Raw genomic sequence first — 10,951 nt, 5'->3', positions numbered from 1 at the left:
CTAGTAAAGGTTGGAATGCTACCAATACCTATCCACACAAGTTCACACAACACTACCTAAACAATACACTACAAAACAAAGATCATCCCGATAGCCAACTCAATGTCAGTTGAGATACAGAAAAGATGTATGTATATGTTAACAGAACATTTATTTTTGTTAATTTAAGAATCTAGCCTCTGGCCTCATATCTGGTTGGCTTGGGCCAAATTCCGTGCCGCTGAGTGTCTTTGAATCAATCTATGAGTTTTATTAATATTGGAAAGTACCTGGATGCAGGCAGCTCAGTACCGGTCCTTATGGAAATCCTTGGGGGAGGCCTTTGTCCAGCAGTAGACGCCATTTGCCTGAAACGAACGAATGCAATTTTAAAATAATCTAAATTAGCCTCAACGAACTAAAGTCGCTGAAATAGCCCAACGGATTAGCAAGCTGAAGTGGCAATGGGCAGGGCACATATTACGCAGGACTGATTCCCAATGGGGCAGCAAGGTTTTTGAGTGGAGGCCACGTACCGGAAAATGCAACGTAGGACGTCCACCTACAAAGTGAACCTCATAAAGGCGCTGGATGCAGGTCGCNGGATGCAGGCCGCCACCAACCGGCCATTGTGGAAATCATTGGTGGAGTCCTATGTTCAGTAGTGGACATCCTATGGCTGAAATCATGATGATGAAATGAGCTTAAACTTTTGCTTTACTATGTTATATTATTTCAGTGTGACCCTGGAGTGGGCGTAGACCGGTTCTTCCATGCCCTCTACACGGAGCGGGAGTCAAGGATGGTGATGTTACTGGGAACTGCCTGCTCTGAGGTCACTGAGAGCATCGCCAAGATTGTCCCTTACTGGAACATAGTGCAGGTCAGTTAAAATTGGTGTAACTTTGAAAACAAAAGAGGCCAGTTTTACTTCGCTCCGAAAAGAAATCTAGCCACAGGAACCAAAGTAGTGTCATCATTTATTATTGACATAATTTGACCTTCACTGCAGGAACACGACCCTCCCCAATTAGATATTTAGAACTAATAATAAGTAGATAGCAACTCATCAAGAATATACATACAAAAATCTTTATTGTGAATCATAGGTGAAATGACATAGTAGTATCACTGTTCCACGCTGTGTCTCATGTCATATACCTTCGACTGCACCTTTCAAATATTTAAAAAAAAATGTAATTTAACTGTCGGAAAAGAAACATGTGTAACACCTTACTGTCACTGTAGCACCTGTGTATCACCAGGTACGAGTATACGGTGCAACAATTTGCAGCACGTCAAAGTGCTGTCTACAAAATGTATCCGCTACAGTGGTTAAATAGATAATCCTATACGCGAAGCAGGTACCCTAATACCTTCATGTAAGCCCAACTCTCCAGGACAAAGTTTTCCGTAACTGACATTAAGTGGATTTGAATTAAGCAACCTGTATCGCAGTCGAAACCACGCGTGACAAGGATCAGGTGAACTCCGGTTATAACTAGTTCATACCGGTCTTTAGGGCTGCCAACCAGAAGTAATCAGAAGTTTGATAGTTTGACGTATGAAAATGAGACGTACTTGATTGACTAAGTTTGTTCCGGCGTTTCTTCTCAGCACTTGCTATAATTATGTTTGCCTCGAAGCCCTGGTAGGGCCCAAAAAGATAAGGAGTCATGTAAAGTGCCCCATAAGGGCTATCTTTTTTTTATTTACTGTATTTTGACGTTCATAAGTGCTCTTGTTCATAAGTGATACTCGTAATATCTTGGTTTTTCACGGAAATAGAGCAAGAAATTGCACTATTAGGTACTACTTATTATTTTGTTTTTATTTGTGGAACCCAAGTGGTTGCATGAGATCGCGGTAAGAATGAGGGTTTTCGCGATTGAAAAATCCGCCAGATGGCAATACGTAGACGCGAAGTCCAAATGCTGCATGATTTGACAAATCTGTCAATGTCATGTCAAAAATTTCTTAGTCTCATTGATTTCTATTGAATCGCGATTTGCTGGTACTTGAAGAGCTAAGAGGTACTGATAAAAGCTTAATCTTTTGATAATAAAAAATCCCACGTTCCTATTTCCCATGTAAAGCTATAGTTGATAACCCTACCAGCACTGTCTTTAACTATTACAAGTTCTAAAGCCTGAAAGTTACAGTTTCAGAAACTGTGGCAGCAAGCAGAAATGTATTCAAATTGCACGTGTTAAGGTGCCTTTTGATGTGGCACATTCTGACAATCTGATATCTAGATTCTGGGTAATATTTGATTTGAACGAAATATGACTGTACCAATAGATAGAGCAAATTGGAGTAAACCTACTAAGTTATGATTTTCCTGTTAGGTAAACCAATTATGTAAAGAACCAAAAATAAGAATAAGGAATTCATTTTATCTCCAGTATCCCACAGGTTTTAATCTAGGTAAGTAAACAGTGTATTATACAAAATGTTTCTTGTATATTCGATCTTTTTAAATCGCCTTTATAGGGTAGATGGAGAAACCCTTGTCAGCGCAAGTAAGATCAATTGGGAGCATGTGCTGACTGGCTCTTGGTCCATAATATTTTGTAGTAACACATTGAGCAATAATTTAAAAAATATTTTTACAAGTCCCAACACATTATAATTCAATTAATCCAATAGATTAAAGATTCCCATGTGTTAAAAACGTCACTGTTTTATATCCAGGAAGTATCTTTTGTGAGATCTATCCATACTGTATCCCTCTTCTGTACCTACCACATTTAAAGCAAATAAATTATGATTCTAATTCTGATTCTGATTCATTATGTTCATCATCCTCACACCGCAGCTTCGCTACGCGATGCAAAATGAAATCATTGCGCCGCTACATCTGTCAATAGCAATCCGATTAGAGCGCACGCAGTGCTAAACTGAGCTAAATCAAATATTGTTCAGCTCTACTCTGCGCCACAGTATAGATAGGAGTCCGTCAGTAACTAGTTTCATTTATTTCTTTAATGTATTCAGTATTTTACCGTACCGGAAAACGCAGCGTGGGACGTCCACCTACAAGGTGGACCGACGACATCGTAAAGGTAGTAGGGAAGCGCTGGACGCAGGGCGCTACCATTCAATCAACATGAAAAGCATTGGGGGAGGCCTATGTTCAGCAGTGGACGTCCTATGGCTGAAATGATGATGATGATGATGATTCAGTATTTTGGACCCAATGTAGGAATTGAAAAGCGGTGTGTATTTCTCCGGCGTTATTTATATTAGTCCGGGATAAAACTACAAGAAAAGGAAAGTCCTCGCTCCGTCTTTAATACAATCGTCTTCTGTTCTGCTATGTCCAAAATAACTTTTCTTACTCACTCATTCATTGCCTTTCACTCACTCACTTGCGTTGCGTTTCGGTTAACACTCCCACATAAATGTTATTGTGTAGGCCTTGACCTTCTTCTCAAAAATTAACATGTTTTCTACCCCCAGGTGTCATTCGGGTCCACGTCGCCAGCTCTCAGTGACCGCTCCGAGTTTCCTCTGTTCTGCCGCACGGTAGCACCTGATTCCTCACACAACCCAGCACGGATTGCGTTTATAAGGTAATTCTCTATCATCATCATCACCATCATCATCATCATCAGACTCTCTTCAACTATCTCTAATTTACCAGAAGCAAATGAAGTATTTGGCCTACACACCACACGCTGGCCAGACGAATTGGGGGCCTCCCCAATTCTTTAACACCTTACTTGCATTTATATCTTGAAATCTACAGGGTGGAAACGATAAGTGATCTCATTCGATTATTTCTAAACTATACAAGATATCGAAAAACTGATTACTAATCCTGAAAGTGCTTCACAAGCTCTATCTAACGGTACCAATATTAGGTTACAGAATTAACTGGATCTCTCCGAAAATTTAATGGTTTCAGCTTCCATACTAAATGTATGCCAACCAAACAATAATAGAAGTATTTCATTTTATTAAATAATAAACACTTAAAATGAACTCTAGATTGCCTTCTTATTTAATATTATTCTTAGAAAACATTGGTTTTAGGCTTTACTTGCTATAATATTAACAAAATATGAGTGCCATTACTGTGGCTGTACTAAATGTATGGAAGCTGGAAACATTGAATTTTCGAATGGATCCAGTTTATTTTGTAACCTATTATTGGTACCGTTGGATAGAGCTCGTGAACCACTTTCAGGATCAGTAACCAGTTTTTGAATATCTTGTATAGTTTTTAATATTATGTGGTTTTACTAAATGTATGGAAGCTGGGAAAATTGAATTTTCGGATAGATCCAGTTTATACTGTAACCTATTATTGGTACCGCTAGAAAGAGCTTGTGAAGCACTTTCAGAATCATTAATCAGTTTTTCGATATCTTGTATAGTTTAGAAATAATCGAGTGAGATCACTTATCGTTTCCACCCTGNTTGAAATCTATAGTAGAGTCATCAATGAACAATATTATATCTGTACCGACTTGAGCTGTGCAGTATTTAAAGCGGAAATGACAGGCTCGCTATAATAAACATACAAAAGAAACTTAAAAGCTTTCAGCTATGGAAGCTTAAAATCCAGTGTGTATTTGAAAGCTCTCACTTTTAGTGGCGAAGCTCTGGGGACGGCCGATAAACAAAATTACACCATTAAAATGGAAGCGAGCTTTTTGGATCGCTTTAAATTTTCACTATCAGCTTTTTAAAGCTCCAATGAAAATCTGCTTTAGGCTAAGGCTCCGGAGAAGCATGGGCTTTTATATTTCGATCTTCCAAATATCCATTGATCGCTTCAAGTATCTTGAAACTAAGATATATGTATATTTATTGATTAATTGTACAATAAGTTTAAGAAACCTGAAAAAGGTAATGAAATATTTAATTTCAGTAGTTAATGGTTGTAATTTTAAGCCTTTTCTAACTAGTGACAACATTAATACCATACCATACCGTACCATAAATCCTGAATTAAAAAATCTAGGAATAATAAATACTCGTACACCAAATAATTTTACATTTTTACCGTCTCGGATTCACACCCAAAACCCAGTATTGAAATACGAGTACATTATACGCTCGTCCTAAGTTCATTACGTCTACGAAAAGCGTAGCGTCTTTATTCCTAATGTCTCGTTCTAACTTTCTCAAAAAAGGCTTCTACAGTCTTAAACCAAGAATACAGTACTATTATTGTAATTCTACAAATCGGCAGATTCCCTTCCACCCCAAAATTAAATTCCAATGAGGCTTACAAGATTTACTGGTTCCCCCAACATAAGTTCCATACTTTGGAGGTACTGGTTGATCCCGACCCAAGAAAATAAGACCGTAACGAGCTTGTGAATACGGTTCTATCATAATGTATACTAATTGTATTTCTATAAGCCTATGTTTCTGAAAATGAAGCTTGCAAAAATGTAGTAAAAAAGTAGATTAGAATAGGTGTTTAAATAAAAATACATACCTACCTACCAACAGATGAAACCGAGGGAACCATAAATTAAAATTCTAGAAACATAAAAGGAAAACTCGCTTTCTAGCGATAAGACTTTCTAAATTGTGCCGTTTCAATTTGTATTTCTTTCAGTTTCATTTTGTCAGTTTTGTTTGGTTTTCAAGAAAAAAAAACTAAAATTAAAAACCTACCTACTATAAGGCTGGGTTTCACCGTCTTAGGCTAACCATCTTACTTTAACTTTGACAAACGTCAAAAATCTTTCAAACTCCATACAAAAAACACCGGTTATCGTCAAAGTTACGGTCAAAGTTAGGTGGTGGAACTCAGCCTAAGTTATATATTTATGGATCTATTAATAAAATTAATTTACCAAATACGAGAGTGAGACAGTGTGGTTTGATTGTGTTGCTTTGATCAAAGGCATTTGACAGTAAATGCCCAAGGAACCACAATCCATGTGTTCATTCATCACATCAAACTATTTCAATGATATAATATCGCACATCAGGGTGACAGATATACTCGACCTATTCCTTAGGATTTAGTACAAGAAGTAATACAGTATACAAGAAGAAATTAGAACAAAATTAAGTCCAGTGAACATGGATGGGGTCAAATTGGATGGTTTTCGAGTTGTGAAGGTTCTTCGATTATTTAGATAAATTTAATTGTGAATAATCTACTCCACCTTAAACATTTAATTCATACTTTTGTGAAAGCTGAATTTGCGATCATTTTGAAAAAAAAGCGCTTACCCAAAACTTACGTAATCTCAGTCAAATAAGGTTTTGTTATTTTTTTTATTTTCACATTTTGTTGCTAATGATCTATCCCTTTTTAAGGAATAGGTCGAGTATCTCTGTCACCCTATACATATAGGAGATATTATTACTTACATAATATAACTGTTGATTGGTGTGCGGGTTCACCTGACTTGATTTGATTGATATACACACACAGGTAAAAGGTTAATTTTGCCTGTCATATTAGTATCTTATCGGTAGTAATTACTTCTAATAATTGCAAAAACGATTCATATGCAGTGCGTGTATTAAGCAGTAGGTACACTAACTTTAGCTATAGTTAATAATATTATACATACTATTTACACCATAGCAATACTAACTATAAAAACTAAGGCTACTAATTGCTAAACATTTGTGATTACTTTTGGTAATAGAGAACAGAATAGAGAACCCGCTCTCTCATGTAAGCGATGTAAATACATTTTTAACACAATTTAAGTTTAGAATTGTGAGACGCGATAAAAAAACTGATTAGGCCTAAATCAACACGATCAGAGCCTGCCTACTTACATAAAATAATTCCTAGAGGGTACCTACATATGACTTTTTTTCAGCCGTGCTAAGACACGCGTCATGATAAAATCTTATCGTCGATCTTAGGCTTCCAATGAGTGGGTTTATCGTCTAAAATTGATAAAACTATGTAATGACGCCCATCCTAGGCTGGTAGGTCTATAACTGTCTATCACAAGACTTATCAAATCCCACATGGGACCCATTAGGGCCCGCCATTGTAGTGCCAACAAAGCTCCTTTCGTGATGCCAAGACTGAATATAGTAAACGCAGGCAATATGCCTTCATAAGCTCCAGCAGAATTTTTATTTGAATACCAGCCTGTACCGACACGCGTAGACTTGGATTTTTCGCAGATTCCATAACAAATATCTTAGGAAGAGGCTTTCTTCCCCGGACGAAAATTACCAAGCCGGTGGCATTTGCCAAAGGTGTAACTTTTTTCATATTCCAGAGAAAACTTATTACAAATTTTGTGTTTACTTTGTTTCTTGTATAAAGAAATACAAACTCTAATACCTGACAAGATAATGTGCAATGATAACTACATAGTTTATCCAACAATAACACCCGTTCTTTGAACATTTCTTCAAAAAATAATTTCAAATGCTACACGATACGCCCCCACGCTTAAAAAATTCTATTAAATCTCATGGACTGAATCTATATTGAATAAATTAAAGACTTATAGATTTTTCTAAGCTTCGAAATTCTACCAATCAAAAACAAAGCGCTGAAAACCAGATTCTAGCCAAAGACTATTTTGGTTGCTTGAATTCCATATGATACCCATTTTATACTTAGGCATGTCATAACTTGATCTAAGCTGCCCGTTAATTCCAGACAGTTCGGCTGGGACACGGTGACTGCCTTCACCCAGAATGAAGAGGTCTACTCCTTAGCCGTCAACGAGCTGGTGACCCAGCTGGAAGCAGCCAACATCACCTGCGCCGCTTCCATCACCTTCGCAGAGTCCGACTTCAAGGAACAGCTTCAGCAGTTGAAGGTATTCAATTCGTCATCAGGAGAACCAAAGTGACCGACATAGCTCGCAGAATTACTAAAATCAAGTGGCAGTAGGCGGGGCAAATAGCTCGTAGAGACGATGGACATTGGGGCAGAAAAGTTCTCGAGTGGCGACCACGGGGTGGAAGACGTAGCGTGGGCAGGCCTCCTACTAGGTGGACCGACGATCTGGTGAAGGTCGCGGGTAGAGCCTGGATGCGGGCAGTGCAGGACCGTGCATTGTGGAAAACTTTGGAGGAGGCCTTTGTCCAGCAGTGGACGTCATTTTGCTGAAACGAACGAACAAATTCGTCATCGTGATTATCGGGTCATTTACGCCCGTATTTACAAACATTACAATGAGGTCTCACAGTATGCATAGACGCACAGGGTCACACACGAACCAATCACAGAGCTCTATTCAACGCTGTGTTCGATTTACCGCTTCACTTATGCAAGTATCGTTTGTGAATACGGGTGTTAGTCCTTGTAGGATGACCCCCTCTAATTTATCAGAGACAAATTGATGATTTGGACTACAGTTTTCAAAGTCCAGATGGGTTGGGGATTATCCAATGTTCCCCTAATGTTCATTCCATATTTCTCCCTTACATAGTAATTACTTTATTTGTATGACTAACATGGTAAATGAGAGAGACTTTTTATATGTATTATTTAAAAATTATGTGAAATAAGGGACTTATTTAGAGCTTTAAGGAGCTAATAGGGATCATCAGCTACACCTTACGACTGAAAACCGCGATATACTCGGTGTAGTATCGATAGTATCGATAGATTTTTAGACAAAAGCGACAACACTATCGATACAATCGATAGTTTATTCTTCGCGAGCAGCAATACTATCAATAGTATCGATAGTATTGCGCTCATCCAATAGTATTGCCTTGTTTTGGCATATCGATAGTATAATAAATAAATAATAAATAAATCTTTGGACAATTTCACACAGCGCCAGCTAGCCCCAAAGTAAGCAACTTAATGCTTGTGTTATGGGTGCTAGCTTGACGGATACACTACTTATATACATTTTTTTTAAATACATACATATTATACATAGTATCGATACTATCGATAGATAAGGCTTTTTCAGATGAAAACTATCGATAGTTTTACTATAGATAGTTCGGCAACACTAGTGACATATGGTGAATAAGGAGTGTCCTGCTGGGGAGCTCCTTGACATGTTAAAACTGCTTGGAACAAAATAATCTGCTTAAAGTTTGGGACTGATTACAGATGAGCGCAAAAAAGTGAAATAAGGCTGCATATTTAGATTTAAAAAACTAGGCCGAGCCTGAAACCCGCATTTACATACTTAAAAAATGTAACTTAGACATTATTATGTTAAAATATTGTCTCCATTTGTAATGTTCAGTGAGTTGCCAGTAAAGTATTATGCCTCTTAAACGACATGTGTGTTCAGATCTTCGGGAATGGCGAAGACATCAATCTCAAGTGTAATACGATATGAATGTAAACAGCCTGGGGCCGACAACAGTGGGCGGCTCGAATAAAAGGCTATCAAACGTTATACATATTATTATTATACGTGAAAGTTATAAATATAATAGATATTGTCTGCGTTATTGCTTGTGGAATTTTAGAAAAAGAATTTTAAAACAAACTCGAAGAATTAAATAAAACTTTAAATTAAAACTATCGCGGCCTAAACATTCTTCACCTGATAAAATGTTGAGTGCTCACTTATGAAAATAATAAATTTAAATAAATAAATAAATAATAAATAAAATAAATGTTTTTTCGCAAATCCATTATCGAAATGTTCCAAAATTCCCATTAGATACATTATTTCCGCACTCGTTCATTCATTAACAAAAAGTTTAAAATTCAGAACTTTTGTAAAAGCGCATGCAAAGCTTTTAAACCAAGCTACCTTCGTCAGGTTTTGTGTGAAAACTTTTTATTTGACACACGAGTACATGACTTATGTAAAGTATCAATTATACAATTTTGTAAGCTTTCGTCTGAATCCCAACTAATATTATAAATGCGAAAGTAACTCTGTCTGTCTGTCTGTCTGTCTGTTACGCTTTCCCGCTTAAACCTCGCAACCGATTTTGATGAAATTTGGCATAGAGATAGTTTGAGTCCCGGGAAAGAACATAGGATAGTTTTTATCCCGGTTTTTGAAACAGGGACGCGCGCGATAAAGTTTTTCTGTGACAGACAAAATTCCACGCGGGCGAAGCCGCGGGCGGAAAGCTAGTAAATAAATAAATAATAAAATAATGACTAAGAGATTATTTTTAAACAATTTACCTAATGTTTATGTATTTTCTAAATAGGTTCTGAAATAAATGCGAGAAAGGTGCTGGCAGTAGCTATTTAAATAATATTTATTATCTTCTTTTGTTGTCAGTCCAATTACATTTCAAAGTTTATCTGGGGGCACGGCAGTGCCCCCACCAAGTCGAGCAAAAAAGCGGCACGGCCGTACCATCCTTTTCTCGAAGCAATTCAGGCCATTTTCGACCGCCTGTAACTTCGTTGTGGATAAAACTAGAAGGCTGAATTTTCATTAGCTATGCAGGCATTGTAAAGACACGGTATATTTCAAATTTCATTCAATTTGAACTNTCGCAACTCCAACTGAGTCTCGCTTGGCCATCGCATGAAAACACGTGTAAATTAAATTATTTAGTGCGATGGCCAAGTCAATAATTTATGTAAAACGTTAAAGATTTCCTGGCCTGGACTTGGTATTACATGGATCTCACAACTTTTTACCGTAGAACAACTGAGTTGCGAGACTTGGTTTTTTTGACAAGTATTGTTTTTGATGGGATTCTTTCTTTCCGCTACTTCCTGGAGCAATCTTCCGTACTCACGTAATCTATTGGCTTATAATATTGCAAAAGTTGAGTCTCGTATGATGGTGAAGTTCTTATTCAAATTGTAATAGGATGGATTGTACGGATATTGTAGTCACAATTTTAAGCGTCTTCAATAAAGGAGGATTAGAACCTCCTCTGTATGTATTTTTAATCATTATGTTCACCTATTACTCTATGAATTGTGGAGCGATTTTTCAAATTAGTTTTTATGGAATAAAAATATTAACATAATAGAATCATCAAAATAATTATGTGTCCCTAATAATTTAAGTAACTAAAAAACTATTTGGATTACAAGTAAAATTTTGTTGATATGAGTGTA

At 37.1% G+C, this 10,951-nt stretch overlaps 1 protein-coding gene across 1 annotated transcript in view; it reads left to right on the top strand.

Moving 5' to 3' along the window:
* The first annotated feature begins 766 nt into the window (after nt 1-766).
* Nucleotides 767-10,951, top strand: part of GABA-B-R3 (gamma-aminobutyric acid type B receptor subunit 3) — a 46,676-nt gene continuing 36,491 nt past the window's right edge. The window contains exons 1-3 of the mRNA XM_028306210.1: nt 767-862; nt 3,442-3,554; nt 7,592-7,754. Of these exons, the coding sequence (XP_028162011.1) occupies nt 782-862; nt 3,442-3,554; nt 7,592-7,754 (357 nt within the window). The 5' untranslated portion in view covers nt 767-781. The remainder of the gene's footprint in view (nt 863-3,441; nt 3,555-7,591; nt 7,755-10,951) is intronic.

Source organism: Ostrinia furnacalis, unplaced genomic scaffold (assembly GCF_004193835.3).
Source record: "Ostrinia furnacalis isolate ACB-3 unplaced genomic scaffold, ASM419383v2 OfSCF1909, whole genome shotgun sequence".
Taxonomy (NCBI): Eukaryota; Metazoa; Arthropoda; class Insecta; order Lepidoptera; family Crambidae; genus Ostrinia; species Ostrinia furnacalis.
Note: the sequence above shows the minus strand (reverse complement) of the source record. Positions and strands in the feature narration are given on the sequence as shown.